At 45.8% G+C, this 21,908-nt stretch overlaps 1 protein-coding gene across 1 annotated transcript in view; it reads right to left on the bottom strand.

Moving 5' to 3' along the window:
• Positions 1-1,741: 1,741 nt before the first annotated feature.
• The window catches only part of ece2a (endothelin converting enzyme 2a), a 148,129-nt gene continuing 127,962 nt past the window's right edge, over positions 1,742-21,908 (bottom strand). Inside the window, exon 4 of the mRNA XM_076295929.1 lies at positions 1,742-2,830. Coding sequence (XP_076152044.1) covers positions 2,540-2,830 — 291 coding nt within the window. The 3' untranslated portion in view covers positions 1,742-2,539. The remainder of the gene's footprint in view (positions 2,831-21,908) is intronic.

Here is a 21,908-nt window from a genome sequence, read left to right as displayed (position 1 = left end):
CCTGCGATAAGGATGACGAGCAGACGGTTTAGCATTTCCGAGATCGTAGATGAGGTGTTTAAAGAATGGGCTGACACCGGATAGCGGGTGACATTTAATCTTGGCAAAGGGACTTCCTGCCTGTGGAGTCGCCAGTGGAGAGGATGGAGGACCTGAAGTTACCTCCACCTAACCTCACCAGGTCAGGAGTGGACTCCCATAGCCAGTGTATTTTCAATGGTGCAGCCCTGCAATATTAAAATCTCACACCCCTCCCTTTCATGTCCCTGAAGTAGTGGGCTCACGAACTTATTTGTATTTTGGGCATGCACAATGTACATAGACCTATAGGGCTGTGAACAGGGATGTAGTGGAGGCTAAACGCAAGTAAACTCAGTTTATCCACCTCTGAAATGTCAGAAATAGAGTTTATCCACCTCTTATTAGAGTTTATCCAACTCTCAAAAGAGTTTATTCACCAATTGCAACTTTTAACATTCAAAAATCACACTGTATCAACATTCACAATACTGTATGTACACTCTAGGATCCATTTAATACAACTGATATTGTTATAAACATTGGACAATAACCTCCACCATCATCATATTCTGAAAAATTCAATCCAGCACGGCGCTATCCACCTAACAGAATTCATAGTTTACCCACCTTATTTTACCACTACATCGCTGGCTGTGAATAGCAATTTGCTGAGTTTGACAAAAAAAGTATACAGGTTAAGGTTCACCCACCACATCTTTCATGTCACCACAATCACCATCATCAATGCACTCCCATATATTCCACAATAGCAGCTGACTGTTAAACCAAAGTCCTTTTAGGCAAGTCCCTCCACTCAGCGGCCATATTGCAACGCTTTTTGGGCACTCATCGGGCATCCTATTCGGCAGAAATGTGCGTGCGCAAGGCTTCACCCACCAACCGTGCTCCAGCGGCGAGTTCACAACACATGATTGGCACAATGTCTGCACAACACAGCACATAATTGGCTCAATGTAGTCACATCACACCACATGATTGGCTCAATGTATACACGTCGACATTTTGGCGAGGAAGGGGTGGGATATGTGTAGACAACGGCCATATTGGCGTTACAAACTAACCTCATGCATTTCTATGGAGGATTTATTTAAAAGCTGTGTCTCCTCATTAGAAAGTCTCTGGTTAAACTTAGCAGAGGACTCCATGCCTGCCACTGCTTGGGGAGAGGGCAGAGGAGCTGCCTGTAACCACACTGAGCTATGAGTGAACTGCTTATCCAAAACTTCACCATCAGCAGGCATCTATAGATAACCGCTGAAACACTGGCAACATCCAATACATATATTCTTGAACACCTTCCGGCGAAATAGCCACTGAACTGTAATCAACGAAATGATCAGCAGTATTAACAGTGAGAGGCCAGGCTCAGAAATCAGCCACCTCTCTCCAAGGTCTTTAAAAATAGACATTGTAATTACATTTCAGAGGAGAATTAAAAATAAATGATTTCTGCCTTATTAATGGGCTGTTAGACACTCTGTGTGACTGGTCTATATTTAAGCGGCAGCTGTGAACGTCTCCATGCAATGTTTCTTCAACAAATTCTGAAATCTTTCTCCCACCCACCCCCCTCCACCCCCCAGCTCTTTCTTCTGTGCTTGTTCTCCTCAGATCCTGTGATGTGTGACAGGCCTCTCTCAGAGCCGACAGCCCGCCGCCACCCAGAACCAACCTCAACCCTGCCGTAAGCGTCAACACAATACGGCAGCCCAACAGAGCCCCACCTGACAGCACAGTGAGAGAGAGGCAGAGAGAGAGAGAGAGAGAGCAGAAGAGTACTAAGAGAAGAGAGAGGCAGAGAGAGAGAGAGAGCGAGTGTGTGTGTGTGTGTGTGTGTGTGAGTGAGTGAGAGAGAGTGAGGGAGGGGAGATGCTTTGAATTGTATTGGGTTGTATTTAGAGATGTTTAATTTTTTTGGAGAGGAAACACAAAGACAGTAGAGTATTCCTGCATTTAGACATGAGGGAAGTGTGCCATGACAAAGTAAACAGGAACAGTCACTCGGAGGTACATTATTGAAACATTAAAAAAAAATCCTACTGAGCCATCATCCATCAAACTGCTGCTTTTAGTCTGGTTCTTTGTCTGGAACTCTACTTGAAGCACTGGTAGGTGAGTCTATCTCAGAAAGATCATATCAAAATATCAGTTCAAGATTCTTCAGGTTCATAAAATTCTTAGAGGTGAAAATTTTAAAATTGTTGTTACTGCAAATGTCTTTGAATTCTGTAACCCATCAGTCAACCAGAAGCCGTAACTTTGAATAACCTGTCAATAAGTTGTCAACTCATCTCAACTAGCCCTCTGATCAAATCTTACCCCTAATGCCTTAATTGTAAGGCTCATTGTGAACACACAACACACAGTGGTTTGTAGGCACAACAGGCTGTCAGTTTAGAGTGGTCTGGACCAGTCACCTGAGGGTGCATGGCTTGTAATGTCCACTGCTTTTTAAAATCTGTGCATGGGTCTGGATGTCCTGAGTGTCCCATCCACTCTACAGATCTATGTTAGTGAGGAAGTCCTCAGATTCAGTGTCCTCATAGCTGACCATGTCCGTGAACGGGGCCTCTGCCTCAAGCCGCACTCTCTGCTCCAGGGCGGCGTCCTCTTGACTAAGCTCCTCCCCTTTGGTGAGCACGTACATGAAGTAGTGGAAGCCCTGGCCGTAGGTCTGGTGTTGGATGGACCAGCTGTACTCCGCCCGTGCATACAATCGCTTCCGGAAGTGAGGCTGGGCGAAAGACACAGAGACAAATCGTCCACCAGGCTTCAGGACGCGACTGACCTGTGAATGAGAAAAAAAACAGCGTTGATCATCACTCAAGATGCCTCAAGGCAGAGCAGAAAGTGGAGCGTATGACTAACCTCATAGGCATCTGTGATTGCTGTGTTCTGCAAAATCACCAACTAACCAATGAGAGTATACCAGTATTTGTTCAATTTTGTTCAATTGAATTATTCAATTATTAAAATGTTTTCAAATTCAAAGTTACACATGAGACACCATTCATCAGAGGGGCCAAACCAAGCCTCAACTTTCTGAGCTGCTCTTCACTGTATGCTAACGTGGGCCATACGTGTGAGATCCATGTGCTGTGGGGATTTGTTTTTTTTCTATAGCACGTTGCAGCAGAGGAGAGTGGAGCAGAAAGCTGCGCTGTGGGTCTCTAGGATGCCGTGATCAGGCGCCCACGTGCCTAACAAGAAGTGGCATGGATAGAGAGAGAGAGAGAGAGAGAGAAAGAGAGAGAGAACTTGGTCTGGGAATAGTTTGTGGGTTATTTTACAGTGCATATGAACCATAAAAGTGGGGAACCAAAGAGCGAAGGAGAGAGGGATGGAAAGAAGAAGATTGGGAGAGAGAAAGTGTGCCAGTTGGACCCAGTGGCAGAGGCAGTAGGAAAGAGAGAAAGAGATAGGATGGTGTAATGTAATGCCTCACCATGCCAGGTCTGTGCAGACGAGAGGAGAGAAGCTAGCATGAGTCACGTGCAACCATCTCACATGATTCATCCACACACACACACACACACACACACACACACACACACCAAGCAAGCAAGCAGGAAAGACATAAATTATTCACATCCCATGGTGACAACAGAATCAGAGAGTGAGCAGGGGAAAAAAGCAAGGCAGTGAGAGAGAGAGAGAGAAAAAGAGATTGAGTTATAGAGAAGAGGATGGAAGGAGAGGAATGAAAAGAAAAAGAAAAGAGAGTCACAGCTCCATAGCTTGAGCTTTTCTTCATGCTGCCACTTCCTAGTGTACAAGTGAACTAGGAGCTGATGGACTCAAATGTTGGCCTCGCTGGCTTTTGGGTCTGTGTGCTGTGGCCTTGTGTTTGCCTGCACGCAGAGACACCTGGCCGTAGTGTGAGGAAAGTGCTCCGCTTGACTAATTAGATCACCTGGAACAAACACCTCACTGCCGAATGTCATCGAAAGATCCGCGGCAGCACAGTTTGAAACAGTATAATGCTGAGAGTTAGTAAGAGAGGGAAAGATAAAACAAAAGAAAAAAAAATCACAACTGTTACAACTATGATCATTATCCCCCCGTTTTGACATACCTCTTAAGATTGTGCCTCTATGGCTAAAAGCAAATGGTGGTATTTCAGTGGGCCGTTTGGCCCATTTGTACTGAGCTGTACACAGACAACTGCTCTTATTGTACCCGTGAGGATGGAGCTGGGTTATACTACCCATCATCATGAACCTCTGCTCCGGAACTTAGCTCAACTCATCCACCAAAAAGGCCACGCTGAGAGTAGCAGGTCACATTAAATGCCAGACAAACCATGCTTTGACAATGAAAATGTGTACATACTGTATGATTGCCTAGAAAAGCACTACAGAAATGAATATATAATATATAATTAAACTACCTCTACTAATACTATAACTATAACAACTACTACTACTATTTATTATGTTTTATCATTAGTATTAAGCCACAACATAGGCCCCTTAGAGTTTCTTTATCTTTGTGAGGCCAGTGTCCTTTTTTTTTTTTGGCCCACCACCACCTCTTCGGATAGTCTAGGTCCTGGGTAAGATTTGTATGCACTTCATTTAGCGGAGAATATCTCAACTGTTATAGACTAATATGACCCCATTGAACAACGTGGGATATGTGCCAAAATCTCTACCCGGGACGAAAGTTCTGAAAATGACCACAACAGATGACACTATTATCACACTACAGATGAATGGGACTTTTTTTCCCGTTATAGATATCCCCATACATTTCTACCAGATTAATCTTGAAATTAAGAGAAATACTTTTTGTATTACACTTTGCCTAAAAAATAAAATAAAATATGCAAATGAGGCAATATATCATTAAATATGCATACATATAAATCCTTGAAGGTACAGATTTTATGAGGTGATCACAATGTTTACAATGACCATGTGTCATTGTGTAGCCAGTATGTGTATGAATTCTGGTGTGATATTTTTAATTGTGTTTTGTGCTGTATTGAATGGAAAATTAATTGTATACAAACAAGGGATGCATAAGTGAGGTCAAAAATGACCCCACTGGTTGTTTTTTTGCAATATCTTGGTCATTTGAAATTGTTATCGTTTAATCTTCCATGTATTCCTCAAATAGGTTGTCTTTGACATGAGGCTATTTGGATTTGTATCTAATTGGTATATTTTTTAAGTAATTGCATTTTTTGTATCAGTACCACACTTTTCCATATGTGGGGTCAAAAATGACCCCAAGCATTTTCTATGGAATTTCAAATGTTAACCCTAGGAACCTTTTTTTTTATCAACTGTGATTATCAGGTATACATTTACCAGTGTATTATCAACAACTTTTCATAACATATCAATGTAGGTGTTTAGGAAATTACAAAAATTACAAAAAACTGCATGTTGCCCTGAGGCAACATTGAACCATAACGGACTTGCATATGGCCAAATATACCCAATATATATACCACATATTCTAAGTAGGGAAGCACCTGTATATGTGAAGTCCATGAGTGTGCTTCATAAAGTTTTATAGAATGCCATCACTATGGTTGAGTATATGTGCCCTGACTATCATACCAACATCCATGGCTTTTTGATGTCGCGGTGAAGCTGCAGACTTGCTACCCTGTAGCCCCAAGTTTGGGGCCTGACTGATCTCTCTATTTGCTATAGGTCTACCCCCTGTGTTTCTCTTTTGAGACAAATTGCTTACTAAACTTTCAGAAAGTCATTTGCAGGTAACTTGCATGAGTGTGCATCAGTACGCATACATGAGTATGCATGGGTGTAAATGTGCAAACTCATGGATATGTGTGTGTGGTTGTGTGTGTATGTATACTGTACCGGAGAATGTTTGGGGAGATTTATGGAGCTTTTAACTAGTACATAACAGTTTTGATGATTTCCTATGATAATTTGTATTATTATAACTTCATATCTGTAAAATATTGATTTTCATTCCGCAATGGTACAATGTTGACTGGGGACAAAAACTAAGTTTATATCCAACCTTGCTATTATCATTGGAAAAATACAAAACAACAGGTTTATTCCCTGTTTTGCAAGGTAAAACTTTCACAACAGAGTCCAGGTATGGGGATGATGATGAGACCTCATTCAGTGATAGGATTTTCACAACTATAGCCTCCCTTGCATTTACAGTACAGAGCCAGAACAATTGTTATGTGGTATAATAGGCACACAAAGACATCTGTGTCACCTGATGACAGTGTCAGTGATGTAGATCTTTTGGAATTTTGTAAAATAAGGTTTCAAATATGAGTAATTGGTATGTACCAACTTATCTCTGTTCTTTGTGAGGAATAACTTTATCAACTTGCCTGAGACAATCTGGTGATGACATTTTCCCCATTTTGCAGAAAACAAAACAAAACACTAGCAGCTAGCTAGCTACAATACACACCAAATTAAATATAAAACTGATACAAATTCATTATAATTTTTTAAATACACAAAACTATAACTCATGATAATGACACGTGAGAAGACACATGCCAACACAAAGAATAAAGAGTAGATTTCCTTACTTTTCTTGATCTCACAAGTCATCTTGCTTTACAGCCAGTGCTCTGCTATGACCTTAGGTCACTATGGCTGCCAAGTAAACTTTTGTTGGAGAAAATGCTTACACTCTTCTAAGACCTTATAATTATGGTCACTGTGAACATTGTGATCACCTCAGAAAATCTGTAGCTTCAAGGGTTTATATGTACGCATATTTTATGAGATATTGCCTCATTTGCATATTTTGTTTTATTTTTTAGGCAAAGTGTAATACAAAAAGTATTTCTCTTAATATGAAGATTAATCTGGTAGAAATGTATGGGAATATCTATAAAGGGGAAAAAAAGTCCCATTCACCTGAAGTGTGATAATTGTGTCATCTGTTGTGGTCATTTTCAGGACTTTCGTCCCGGGTAGAGATTTTGGCACACATCCCACGTTGTTCAGTGGGGTCATATTAGTCTATAACAGTTGAGATATTCTCCGCTAAATGAAGTGCATACAAATCTTACCCAGGACCTCTACTAGGAGGACAACTTTATTTTTAATTAAGTAATATATTTATCAAATGCAAATACAATTTGTCCTACCTCAACCATTTATGTGACCCTGGAATCATATAGCACCACGTGAAGTGAAACATCAAACACATGAAACGCAATAAGGTAACAGATAGACAAGTGAGATGGAGAGACAGACAGATAGACACGCAGACAGACAGTGGGACAGGACGATGACAGAACTGACAGGATGGGAATCAGTTCTTTGTAATTGAGTAGAAAGGTCTGTGAGTGGTCATGATCGGGTTATGGGAAAGGGCTTTGGTAACTATATGTAGAGTGGTGAATGTAGGGGGGAAAGGAGGAAATAAGGTTAAATAAAATAAATAAATAAATTAAGTTTAATTAATTGATTAATTAATCAAACAATCAACCAATCAATCAATCAAACAAACAAACAAACAGATAAATAAAGACAGAGAGGGGGCAAGGAGGGGGGGGGGGGCTTGGGGTTATGGTTTTGTTGAATTTAAAAATGATAGAAAAGGGGACCAGGTGTTTTCAAAGGCTGACATTTGTTTCTCTCTATGTGCATGATGTTTTTCTATTGTAATATATTCTGTTTTTCCAGTGACTGATATGGCATGATTTCTTTGATTTCCAGTTTTGGAGGACTACTTTCTTAGCGACAGTTAGAGAGATGAGCAAGGGGTTTTTGAAGTGTTGCGTAATGTGGATTTCAGAAATGTCATTAAGAAGACAGAGTGTTGGAGATGATGGGATTCTGGAGTCCAGGATGGTAGAGAGTGCCTCAGTGATTGTGATCCAAAAAGAGTAAACTGGTTGACAGAGCCACATGGCGTGCAGATAGTTGTCTGTGCTACCTAAAGTGCATTGTGAACAAATATCTTTGCTGGTTAAGCCCATTTTAAACATTTTACTTTGAGTGATGTGAGATCTATGAATGACTTTATACTGTATAAGCTGTAGGTTTGTGTTAGTGATCATGGAAAATGTGTTATTGCAGATTTGTTCCCAATAATCAGGGTTGGGAGAGAACACCAAGTCATTTTCCCACTTGGTTATTGGGAGTGTTATTGTTGTTTTTAGGTTTGTGATCAGTGTATATAGCTGGGAGGTTAATTTTTTGAAGTTATTCATTTTCATAAGTTTTTCTACAAGTTCAGATGGTTGTAATGTGTTGTTGGTGAGGCTTGTTTTTTCTTTAATTTTAAGTTTAAGCTGTTGATATTGAAGGAACTGTTCTCTCCCAATCCCATATTTCTGTGTCAGTGTATTGAATGACATGAATTGGTGGTTGTCAAACATGTGGTGAAGATGTGAGATTCCTTTTTGTGCCCATGTGGAGAAGTGAAAAGGTTTATTCTGTAATGTGAACACTGGATTGTGCCAGAGTGGGGTGTACCTGTGTAGTGCTAGTGATGATTTTGTGATTTGGTTTGTTTTCCACCAGGCTGTCAGAGTTGAATTGATGGTAATGCGTTGGCAGAAGTTGGGTTTGTGAGGCCAGTGTCCTCGTAACCCCTGGAAGCCAGCTGAGCAGGAGAGGGGCTATGACATGACACCACGGCCTGATGTGATTGGCTGACGGGAGCCTCTGGGGCATTCACGGCCTGGCCATATGGTTCACCTAGAGAGGGCACGGTCACACGAGGGCACAGGGTAGCGTTGGCGCTCTCCTGACAGCATGTCTATCTAGTGCGCTCTCTGCTGCTGCTGTTGTTGTTGTTGTTGTTTTTGTTGCTGTGCTCCCCTTGCTCAGCTTCAAGCTGCAGTGCACTTCAAAGCTGCTGACAAACTCAAGCAAGTCACTCAGACGTTAGTGGGTCACGGTGGGAGGGGTTAGTATTTGGACACCCGAGTCACGACCATCTTCCTGTACACACTCACGTGCACGCACACAGTGACACGCATTCATATACAGACACACAAACACATACAATCACTCGGTCACTCATCCACATTCAGACAGACAGACACACAACCACTCACCCACCCACCCACACCCACCCACACACACCCACACACACACGCAGCTCTATCTCAGTGAAACAGGCCTGGCCACCTTCCCTCTGTCTGTGGTCGGGCTCCAGAAAACACACCGAGAGCCCTGAAGGCAACAGCATGTTTTATTTGGGTCATTTTTTCTTTCTCTCTCTCTCATCCAGTCTTTCTTTCTCTCCCTTCATCTTCTTCCCTAGCTCTAGTGCACAGCGATTCTTTCTCCCTTCTATCCACCCACCCTCCATCCTCCTCCGCCACCACCCACCTCTCTCTCTCTCTCTCTCCCTCCCTCTCTCTCTCTTTCTTTCTGTCTCTCTCTCTGCAGATCAGCACTCCATCTCGGAGAGAGAGCGAAGCGTGAATGTGAAATCGTCTGCCTTTCTCTTCCATTTCACCTCACGCATCCCCTGCAGCGCGACATGTGGAGGCAGGAAAACGTGGAAACGTGATGGCGAGGAGAGGGAGGGAGAGAGGGAGGGAGAGAGAGAGAGAGAGAGACAGGGTGGGAGTAAGAGAGGAGGGAGTGAGAAAGAGGGAAGAAGAGCAAGACGAAAGGGGGGAGAGGGAGAGAGAGAGAGAGAGAAAGATTGTAAGGGAAAAAGGAAAAGAGTGCAGCCTCTGTGCCAACTGGGGACTCTTAACGAGGCAGATCCCCTCTTGTCCCCTGCGGCCCAGGAGCAGCAGCCTGCTTTGGGATTCTTTATTTCTCCGCTTCTCCATCCTCTCCAGGCGCCTCCTCTGAAACAACCGACCATCGCTCACATGGCAGGACATCTCCTTTAAGCCCCTGGTGCAGACCAACCACACACAGGATATACTGCCAACACAAAACACCCCCCCCCCCAGCTTTCTCCCTTTCTCTCTCTTTGTCTCTCTCCTCTAGCTTGTTTTTGAAGGCTCTTTCACTATTACATGAGCTGTACTGTGCCACTGCATCTTAATGGCATCAATAAAACATGGCGATTTAGGTCACATTCGACGTGCCGTGCATCCAGCTTGTATCACGCAGCGTGAGCAAACTGTGACAGTGACAGCGACAGTGCCGTGTAGGGCAGCCTCGTACTGTGATACTGCCACAGCTTGGAGCTGGCACATAGGAGCCCCTGCCCCCCCATCTCTCATAAAACGGCACATGCCAAGTGTAGATGGGGACGGGAGTGGGGAGGGGGTTTGGGGTTCCAGCAGGGCCATCTTAAGCAAGGTGCATCCCCACAGAGTAACCCCACATAGCTTTGACCTGAAAACCAAACTGGACAAAAAAACAAAGACATAGGAAATGACACAAAGAAAACATGAAATAAGACGAGACTAAACAAAGCAAACCAAACAGAAAAGACAAAAACAAAACAGGCCTCCTCTGTGCCTCTGTCTCTGTTGGATCTGCAGGCACTCTTACTAAAAAACAGAGCAAGTGCTGTGGGTTTTAGAGAAAGAGAGGGGGGGGGAGAAAATAAGAGATAGAGAGAATGGGAGAGAGAGGGAGAGAAAGAGAGAGAGAGAGAATGGGAGAGAGAGACAATGGGAGAGAGGGAGAGAGAGACAATGGGAAAGAGAGGGAGAGAGAGAGAGAATGGGAGAGAGAGGGAGAGAGAGAGAGAGAATGGGAGGGAGAGAGGCCTCTCTCAGACGCAGATAAGGCTCAGGGTCCACAATGGGCCAGTGTGGAGAGAGGAGGGGCGAGGAGAGGTGGATAGGGAAAAGGATTGGAAGGTTAAGTGAGTGGATGAGTGGACGGAGGAAGAGTCGTCTATATGGCTCCGGACAGAGGGCTCTTTGAAGCACCTCAGCCGATTAGAGGGAAGGGTGGAGTAGAGGAGCTGCAGCATTGGCACCAGTGCCCGCACACAATGTGAATTATACATCAAAGTCACACACACACACACACACACACACACACACGCACACACACGTTGCATCCCTCTCTCAGAATGTAAAGAGGGTTGAGGGTGTGATTTTGTGGGTAGGTGAGAACACAGAAGACGTATGTGTGAGTGTCTGCATGTAAAATCAGGTTCACTCTCTCGTTTGTGTCAATGGGTCATCTATATCAGGTCCATTTCTAAGTAATCCTCTTAGGGCGAGCCAAAGGGAGACTGACTTCCTGTACTGCTATCATCACCATGACTGCGGCATGTAGCAAGGACGCTCTCTAGCAGATAGCGGCAAACCCAAACAAATATGGAACCCAAATGTTTCCTGCACACAGCCAGTCCGTTTGTGGGGCACCATTGAGTCTCCATCTCTGGCTATGTCCTGCTGACCACCTGGGCTTGTAGACTTGGGCTAATTAACAGGCTCCCTGTCAATTTCAGCAAGCTGGAAACGGAGAAGGAGCAAAAGAGGCGTTTTTTTCCCCCAGAAACTAAAGGATGGAACAGAGAAGCGGAAAAAACCAGAGCACTGATGCTGCACAAGAAAGAGGAAGAAAAAGAAGAAGAGGGAGAGGCAGTGGAAGAAAAGGAGAGAGAAAGAAAAAACCCAGCATGCAGCAGGCTCTGGGCTTCTCGAATGACTTGGCACACAAGTTCTCCCCAGTATCACGTCTCGCACTGTCTCAGATTGGGAGTTGCCATGGTGACCAAAGTTTTAGGGAAGTTGTGCGCGTGAGTGAGAAAACTAAGCTCAATCTGGGTCAAGCCTTCCCGAATGATAAAACAAAGTTTTGTTTATTAAAGGGTGGATATTCTCTCAGCATCTGCAGATGTAAACGCTGTGCTATTAGGGAGGGGGAATGGAAAGGCTAAATAGTTTAAGATATTTTTAGAAGGAAAGCTCCACTGCCTGATGAAACAATGTGCCCATGTGTGTATATAAATAATGTGTGTGTGTGTGTGTGTATGTGTGCGCATGTGTGCGCATGTGTGTGTGTGACAGAGAGAGAGAGTGTGTGAGAGTGAGTGTGTGAGGGAGAGGGAAAGAGTGGTGTAATATCAGGGTAATTTTGTGCGCTATTTGAGTAGCTTTGCAGCAGACAACAGTTCAGTTACAGCATGCGTCTGGTTCACGCATGTTACCTTTTGGACTGCACCTCTCTGAGTGTGTGTGTGTGTGTTGGTGGGGGGAATGCCTTGTATCGCCTTGCCTTATTTGGGTTGTTCAGGCTTCAGCTCTTTTTGTGTTCAAAGGCTGACAGTGGAGCTGATTATTGGTGCGTGTCTAAATTCAGCAACCGCATCCTCCCCCAGAGGACTCGTACACATACACAGCAGATTTTCCAACACATTTACCCCTTTTTTAAGCTTCAGAAATAACTCGTGTCTTATTTGCTTTCCTTTCTTCACTTCCTTTTTTCCTCTCCTCCCCTCCCTTTTTTCTTTCTCCAAAACAGCTCCGTAGGGCTTTGACAGAATCGTCTGTTCTAATTAACAAACTCCTCACCTAACCTACAGCCAGAATTGCTTTCAACCCCCCCCCCCCCCCAGCCACATCAAAAGTGTGTCTGTGTGTGAGTGTGTGTGTGTGTGAGAGAGAAAAAGATACTGTATATGATGCACTGCTGCACAGCACGTGTCTCTGTGTGGGTGGGGATACGTGAGACCACCCTGCTCAACCACATCACTGCAGGTCATGTATGCTTTAGCATGTGCATGTGCATGCGCATGCGTGTGTGCGTGTGTATTTGTGTGCGCACGTGTGTGTGTGTGTGTACATATTTTATGGTGGCACACAGTGCATGCCACTTCTTGACATGAGGAATGTGCTTCTCAAAGAGCATGTGTGTTGCCCGGATGGCATACATCTTATCATTTAAGTCAGACTTGTGATACGTATACCTGTATGTGTATCAGCGTGTGTTCCATGACTGTATACATACTCATATGAACCCTACTGAACACTATATTACCTGTAATATATATATATACATACAAGGGGAAAAGTGTGTGTGTGTGTGTATGTGTTTTGCCTTTGCCTCATCAACACAAGCATACATCTGTGTGCCACCCCCTCTCTCTCATCCCCCAGCAGCATGTAACCCGCATCCTCCTCTTCCTCCTCCCACCTTCCTCCTCTCACCTTCCTCCTCCTCCTCCTCCTCCTTTTTCTCCCAGCAGAGACTTCACAGCACGTGTGAGAAACAAACCCCCACACACCCTCCCCTCTCCTCTCCTCTCTTGCTGGAGTCCACAGCAGCCCTCTGCATCAGTCCCACTGGGGTCTTCCGCCGCCCACCACACACCTCTGCGCGGCACAGAGACAGCTAACCGACTGCAGCACTGCAAACGTGGGATCCGCAGAGGCCCCCCCGTCTGCAAACTTCCTCCGCCTGTACCGACACAACACTGGGCTTACAGCCGAGAGCAAACCATGCACTTGACCTACAGAGGAGGGTTGCCCCAAATAAAACTAAAACTACAAGGACAAAACGACAACAACTGTAGTGATAGTATGTCATCAGTTTACCACTGTCTCTTGAGTCTCGAGTTTTATCTGTTGAGATTAAAGCTTCCAAAGGTAAAAGGTCAGCCAGCCACAGGATCATCTATTATTACACTTTCTTTGTTACTTTGCATCGCTCCGGTTATGGAGAGCCTACCAATTTGACGGTGAGTACATTTTATGTGATGTAATTCAATTACATCCTGACAGTGTTTCACAATTGTGTCAATGTCAGTGGCAGCTGATGAGGGGCGGGGGTTACCTCTCAGAGAGGAGATATGCCCCAGAGACACACACACGCTGGGCAAGTGGGGGTATGAAGAGACTGCTGGCATGTGTTTGTGTGCACGTGCCAGGCAACAAGAGGTCTGCTGATTTACCCCAAGCATGCATGCGTGAAAGAGAGAGAGGAGAGAGAGAAAAGAAAGAGAGAGAGAATACATGTTTGAGTGTACGCGTGTGTGGGTTGGCACATGCGAGTATTTGTTTTTGTCGAGTGGGAGAGAGAGGGTATGAGCGACTACGAGCAACATATTGAGTGTGTTTGTGTGTGTCAGAGGGAGAGACTGGTTTTAACCAAGTAAACATATTTTAGGTGCTCTAGTGTCACTGTGCTAATTCAGTCACATGGGGAACACATGAACTGGGGAACACATGAACTGGGAAACGCATGAACTGGGAAACACATGAACTGGGAAACACATGAACTGACCTAGCAGAGAAAAGAGACCTGTAAGAGATGCCGAGGGAAAGAGACACATGGGGAGGGAAAGAGGACCATGGGGAGGGAAAGAGACACATGGGGAGGGAAAGAGGACCATACCGAGTGTGAGAAGAGTGGGAAGGACAGACAGAGAGAGAGAGAGAGAGAGAGAATGTGTGTGAGTGAGTACTGATGGTGGGGTAGAGCAGTAGCAGCATCACTACTGACAGTGGTGTTGAGGAGTAGCAGTATCACTACTGACAGTGGTGTTGAGGAGTAGCAGCAACAGTACTGAAGGTGGGGTTGAGCAGTAGCAGCAGCAGTACTGACGGTGGGGTTGAGGAGTGACAGCAGCAGTACTGACGGTGGGGTTGAGTAGTGACAGCAGCAGTACTGACGGTGAGGTTGAGGAGTGACAGCAGCAGTACTGACGGTGGGGTTGAGGAGTGACAGCAGCAGTACTGACGGTGGGGTTGAGCAGTAGCAGCAGCAGTACTGACGGTGGGGTTGAGGAGTAGCAGTAGCAGTACTGACGGTGGAGTTGAGCTGTAGCAGCAGCAGTACTGACGGTGTGGTTGGGGAGTAGCAGCAGCAGTACTGACGGTGGGGTGGAGCAGTAGCAGTACTGACGGTGGGGTGGAACAGTAGCAGCAGCAGCAGTACTGACGGTGGGCTTGAGGAGTAGCAGCAGCAGTACTGACGGTGGGGTTGAGGAGTAGCAGCAGCAGTACTGACGGTGGGGTTGAGGAGTGACAGCAGCAGTACTGACGGTGGGGTTGAGGTGTAACAGCAGCAGTACTGACGGTGGGGTGGAGCAGTAGCAGTAGCAGTACTGACGGTGGGGTGGATGAGTAGCAGCAGCAGTACTGACGGTGGGGTGGAGGAGTAGCAGCAGCAGTACTGACGGTGGGGTGGAGCAGCAGCAGTACTGACGGTGGGGTTGAGCAGCAGCAGTACTGACGGTGGGGTTGAGGAGTAGCAGCAGCAGTACTGACGGTGGGGTTGAGGAGTAGCATCAGCAGTACTGACGGTGGGGTGGAGCAGTAGCAGTACTGACGGTGGGGTGGAGCAGTAGCAGCAGCAGTACTGACGGTGGGGTGGAGCAGCAGCAGTACTGACGGTGGGGTTGAGGAGTAGCAGCAGCAGTACTGACGGTGGGGTGGAGCAGTAGCAGTACTGACGGTGGGGTGGAGCAGTAGCAGCAGCAGTACTGACGGTGGGGTGGAGCAGTAGCAGCAGCAGTACTGACGGTGGGGTGGAGCAGTAGCAGCAGCAGTAGTAGAGGCAGCTATGTGGTTCAGCAGCAGTCGAGGTGGCAGCTGTGTTGTTCAGTGTTCAGGCAGTGGGGAAGTGGGCCAGTGTGTCTGCAAGCTTCCAGGCTGCCCATGGGACACGTCGCCACGGCTGCCACCACAGCGCGCACACACACACACACACACACACACACACACATACACACACTCCTGGCTGCAACAGGTGGAGAGGAGTGCTGAGGCAGCAGCACCTCTCTGACACCCCCCAAAAAGTAGTCCTGGCTTTTGTTCACACTCTCTGGTGCTATTTTCATTGGGGAAGCTGTCAAGAGTCCACCACCAGACAAAACATGAGGGGAGCCATATACTATAGGCCACTGTGCTAAGACAGAGAGAGGGAGGGGGGGGTGGGGGGCATGCATGGGAATGCTCTCCTCTCCTCTACCTGACCTCTCTGGGACTGCTGGGAAGGTCCCATTGCTTTGGGACATTAATATAAGCCTTCATTAGCAGGAGGCTTGACGGCCGGCCTGGACAAGGGCACCGCTGGAGTGGGCAGCACGTGAGATTGAAATAGCCGTCCCAGCATGCAGAGGAGTGTGCAGAGACCCTCACTGTAGAAGAGCGCACAGACATTAGCCACAGCTACTTAGGCGGATGGGAACAGATGTGGCAGTAGTGTGGGAGGGCTCCACTAAACTGCAAGGTCAAACGGTAACACACACACACACACACACACACAGTTTGAATATCAGATACCAGTTATATACCAATATTGGTGACCTTTGGAAGTACTGGCAGAATCAAAATGTCACCTCTAAGTGCAGAGAGAAAAGTGGTACATTTCTCTACTTGGGGAGGTGTGTGTGTGTGTGTGTGTGTGTGGTCCTAATTCCGTAGGAAGCTTTCAGAGTGTGTTCCGGGAGTGTGAGTGTTCAGTGTTGAGCCTCTGCCTCCAGGCTGCCAGGAGCGAGTGTGGAGATGACCCCTTTGAACAGCGCTGTTTGGACTCAGGACCTTCGGAGCGGAAAAGGGCAAAAACAAACTCTAGCTGAGAGAGAGAGAGAGAGAGAGAGAGAGAGAGAGAGAGAGAGAGAGAGAGAGAGAGAGAGAGAGAGAGAAAGAGGGAGAAGGATGGAGGGGGGAGTGTCTGCCTGCAGTCTCTGAAGGATATGGGGCCCATCAGATCACTGCCTACGCACAGAGAGATATGGTGAGACGGGGAAGCTAGAAGTCAAACGCGGTCTGTTCGCTGGGTGGTTCGTCAAAAGCAGCTGTGGTCCATCCGAATGTGAAAGTGACTCACTTGGGCTGCTGAAGTATCAGTCATCTGATGGTGCACAGGGCAAAAGTCAGCCATCACTCAAAGCAGCTTATTTGGGCAACACACAGACACAGACACAAACACACATACGCACACACTGCAAAGGTTTTCAAGGCGGGGGGAAATATAGAGGAATGAGTAAAAATAACTCTCTTTCCAGAGAGTTATTTCCACTTTCCACAGAACGCTGGAGGTCACCCAAGCAGAGAATGACACTTCAGGAAACTTTTCTAATTTCTCAACCACCCCCCTTCTTTTCCAGAGAAGTAAACTTTGCATTAGCAATGGGGGGGGGGGGGGGCGACTCAAAAAGACATAGGTTTATCATGGCTCTTAGACTCTCATGAGGAGTCAAAGGGAAGCTATAACCTTAATCCTGACCCACAGATTAGCTGAGAGAGAGAGAGAGAGAGTGGGAGAGAGACGTGGGCCTAAGACCGAGGGACATAGACATTCCTGGGCCAGAGATGTGCCACAACTGGGCCAGATCTGTGCCACAACTAGCCCAGAGGCGTGACCGTGTGAAGCGGCAGGAGTGTGCTTAGTGGGGGGAAGGGCTAAACGCCACACACACAGGCACACGCACATGCGCGCACACACACACCACTTGCTACCAGTTAGAAGCAGCTGAGTTTGATTCTGTAGAGTGTCTGTGTAATAGTTCAGACAAAATCTCTTGTATGCCCTGATGTGCAGTTGAGTAAGGGGCTCCCAACTTGGGAAGACTCTGGTGAGGTGGGTGGAGAAATAACACTCTAAACCAGTGGTCCCCAAACTTTTTCTTCCGAGGGCCAGCTCACTATGACTGGCTCTAAGAGAGGGCCAGAGACTCGGAGTATATCAGTAAACATAAATAGCTTAGTGCTGTGAACAACAACAGTCTACCTTAGTTGAATATTCCATTACATTTAATCATAGGCTACTGCAATTTAATACCATTGTTAGCTGTGTTTATATTGCCATCATGCCATGTAAAATGTAGCTCAAATGAAATAATACTAATAAAAAGACTATAGCATTCCCAAAAGTATTAGCAGGGAGTCCCAAAAGTATATTTTATTTAAAATGTGTGAACTCTGAACTCTGTGTCTTTGCATACACAGCTCAAGTTGTGAACAAGCAATATCCTACCAATAATTTAAAGTTCTTAATATATGAGAGTTTTATGAAATGCTGGCAAAAACATCTGGAATGACCACCATTCTAACTTTCACTCACCTGATGAGAACTTTGTGAATTGTGAATTTGGATGAACATTTGAACAAGTGAATAAGTCCCAGAAATATGACTTGAATAGAAGTTAGTTAGTTATTAACAATTAATTGATAAACTTTTAGAATACTTTGAGCACTGATGCAGTCAGCATAGGCCTCTTACATTGTTTGCAGGTATAGGCCTACATTTCATTCCGTTTTCGATGGTAAACGTGAAACAGCGCCAAAACAACCACCAGTGGACAAAAATAGTATTACACGTGTACTGTTAAGACTCGCCATAGAGAATGAATGGGGGAAATTACGGAGGTTATAGTTTGACATGTCATACTCCCGTGCGGGCCAGATGCTATATACCACAGACATGTTTTGGGGGGCCACCCAAAATGAGGTGGCGGGCCGGGCCGTAGTTTGGGGACCACTGCTCTAAACTGTGTAAACCGTTGAGTGATCATTCTGATTAGCTAGTGGTCATTGCCATATTTGGGGCCGAGACCAGCCGTGTGACATGTTTTCCAGAGAAGCCGCAAAGATCTAACAGGATTTACACTGTATCTAATGCTTTCCCTCTCCTGTTTATGTAGTTTCCACATGCCTGACGAATCAGCAACCCCGCCAACAGCAAGACCATCAGTGTCAAGGACCGCTGGCTCTATGTGAGGTGTTCTGCGTGTGTGTATGTGTGTGTGTGTGAGCGTGAGAGAATATGGAATATCAGTCATGTGAGGCATCCTCTCTGTGCTGTGTGTGTATGTGTGTGTACGGGCGTGTATCTGTGTGGACAAGTTTGTTTGGAAAACTCTTTCTGGGAATCAGGGTTCCTCTCAGATGCTATGGTATAAACATAGCAGCCGGCCTGCTAGCTGGTTGGGCATCCTGCCGACTGCGCCAAACGGCTCCGAATATGGCCACAAGCCGCCCGGAAGTGTGCTAACTCCTGCCTGCCACCAATTAAACGCTGTCGCTGCCTCCCCGACGCCTCCTCCCACTGTCCTAATCCCCCAGAACTGATGGACTATTTCGGGCCTTTAACAGATTAAGTGTCTATGTTTGGAGCCCGGGGTTGGGGGGGGGGGGGGGGGGGGGGGGGCGTGTGAACTGTCCCAGTCAGGCCCGTCACTCTTCTTCTCTATCTCCATATCTGTTGTTTTCCTTTCGCTTTTTTTCCTCCTTTCTTTTTTTAGGGAGAGCCGGTGGGGTTCCCCTCTCTGACTGCACATGGAATGTATTTTCCAACCCCCCCGCCGGACATCCTCCCCCAAACGGGCCTCGCTAACCTACTGCTCCCTGACGTCCTTGGACCTGACATGGGAGTCAAGTGACATGGGATTAAAAAGTCTGGCAAGAGGAACCCATGGGATCCGGTCCAACGTGTGTGTGTGTGTGTGTGTGTGTGGGAGGGAACTTTAATGGTCATGGAATTGTATCACTCACAGATAAACACACATACAGACAAACACTCACGCAGACACCCACAGGCTAGCCTGTGATGAGCGCTGAGCCCTATGTTAGGTAAGACACTGAGTAATATAAGAGGCATGTTGGGCTAACACAGACCACTAGGGAGTGGGGCTACACCATGAGGGTTTTGCAAGAGCTTAGACTGGTCATCAAATCTAACGTTGCATAATTAACATTTCAGAAACCAGCCGCTGGGGGAAAACAAGCCGTGGGGGTTACGTGGTAGCCATCAGCAATTAACTTTAGGAAAGACGCAGATTATAACACTCTTAGAAATGCAGCATTAATGAATAACAAAGACTAGGCTTAAATTTGGACCTCCTAAAAACCACACACTGGGAACAAGAGAACATGTTCAGTGACTGATAGAGGGCTACACAGTAAATTATATTAGCACAGTCCTGCATTCAAAAGTATGTTTGAATTACTCTTTTTAGAATACTCTCTAGGGCTTGGCCACGGACAAGTGTTTTGTTGGCACAATGCAGTCGATTTCCCCACAACAACAACAACAGCAACAACAACAAAAGAGGTGTACTCCTGGTCTTTCCTGCACCTTTGTTTAGTGCAAGGTGTGGAATGTTCCAAAGTGCCCAAGAAGTGCCATGAGTCCGTAACAGTATTAGCACACTGACTTGGATTGACCTTAATGGCAGGGCTTCCCCAGGGCCCTGAAAGACCTGGGCAACACTGTCCTGCTTACGAAATCCACTTACTAACACAGCAGAGCGAGCACAACTAGGATGCCTTGAGACGCGCCACTCATTTAAACATGACAGAAGCAAAAACAACGGAATTATACAAAAAAAGGAACTCAGGAACTTGTAAAATTGAGAGAAAGGGCCTTCAGGGAATGTGCTTTAAAAGTAGTAGTTCGGTAACACTTTACTTGACAGTATCGACATAAGAGTGACATGACACGGTCATGAACACATGACACTGTCATGACACATGAAACCTAACCCTAACCCTAACCCTAACTCTAATCTCTAACCCCAACCATAACTTTAAACCTAACCCTAACCCTAATCCTAAACCCTAACTAAAAAAAATGAATGTCACTTAATAACAGAAGTGTTATGTCATAAACATTTATGACTTGTGTATGACACGTTCATGACAGTGTCATGTCACTCTTATGTCGACACTGTCAAGTAAAGTGTAACCAGTAGTTCAAAGTCAGAACATACTGTAGAAACACAACAAAAGTACTGTATAACAAAATGACTGCAATCAGAGTGCAAAACAACTACAGTAAGAAAAAGTGCTTTTAAACAGTACTTTTAGCTCCTTTCTGGCTTGTTTCTGCTTTCCTGCAGTGACTGAGGTTAACAGAGTACAGTATGTGTGAGAGAAAAAGACTCGGCCTGCAGCATGGTCAGTAACCTTAAAATGTCACGTCCGATTCGATGAGTGTTCACTTTTCAACATGCATTAGGTTCCCTGTGATTTGCCATATTTGCCGTATTTACATGCTATTTTTACAACCGCCAGCCGCAGGGTGTTGCACACAGTGTGGGTTGGAGGGGGGCAACACGTGCAGAGCTGTAATCTACACTTCACAACATTTGACTGTCTCTGTGTATGTGTGTGTGTGTGTGTGTGTGTGTGTGTGTGTGTGTGTGTGAGTGTGTAGTGATGTGAGCTGTACAAGCTATGACAACCCCTCTACTCAGTTCATTTCCAATATGTTTCTCACGCAAATGAGGGGAACTGAATTTCTCACAGCCTCTTTATTTCTCACGTGCTCCCCGACAGCATGAATCACTTACTCAAGAAGAAGGGGAATACGCCTCTAAAACCTCTTACAAACCTCTAAAAACCCTCTAGAACCTCTAATAAACCTTTAAAAACCCCTCTAGACCTCTAATAAACCTCTAAAAAACATCCTAATCACTGTAACAGTAACTGGTCCACTACCCATCTTCCCCTTGTAGATGCCATATCAGGGGCACATGTGCACTCCCTACTCACTATTACTCCACTGGGGTTTTTTCACAGCAGGAACGCCACTGTACGCACGAGTGGCTGCTTGGCAGCAGAGGACGCGAATGTGTGCGTGTGTGCGTGCGTGCGTGCGTGCGTGCGTGCGTGCGTGTGTGTGTGTCTGTCTGTCTGTCTGTCACAAAGAGGCCAATTTTAATGTGAAATGTGACCAATAGGTTCCAAAGGGTGGCGAGGGAAGATTGTGTGTGTGCAAATTATGGAGGAATAATGGCAGCTTGTTTATACTGCAGCATTATGAGGAGAGTTGTATTGGTTGTGTGTGTGAGGGAGCTGGGAGCTGATAATAGATGGACGCTGGCTCTCACTAGTCAATGTGCTGGTCATTAGTTACATAATGCAATGCAATGGTGGGTGTGACGTAAAGATAACATTGACTGGCTGGGCCACGAGTGTCTCGTTCACTGGTTACAAAGGGGTTTTCCTCACTCACATGCAGACAGACATAGGAACATACAGTATATGGAGACATAGGACCATGCACACT

This window comes from Alosa pseudoharengus, unplaced genomic scaffold (assembly GCF_046254945.1).
Source record: "Alosa pseudoharengus isolate Yale_2024_CS ecotype anadromous, Long Island Sound unplaced genomic scaffold, YU_APseudo_1.1 YU_APseudo_1.1_scf_2, whole genome shotgun sequence".
In the NCBI taxonomy this organism is placed as follows: Eukaryota; Metazoa; Chordata; class Actinopteri; order Clupeiformes; family Clupeidae; genus Alosa; species Alosa pseudoharengus.
The sequence above is the reverse complement of the archived record's forward strand: the minus strand, read 5'-3'. Positions and strand labels throughout refer to the sequence as shown.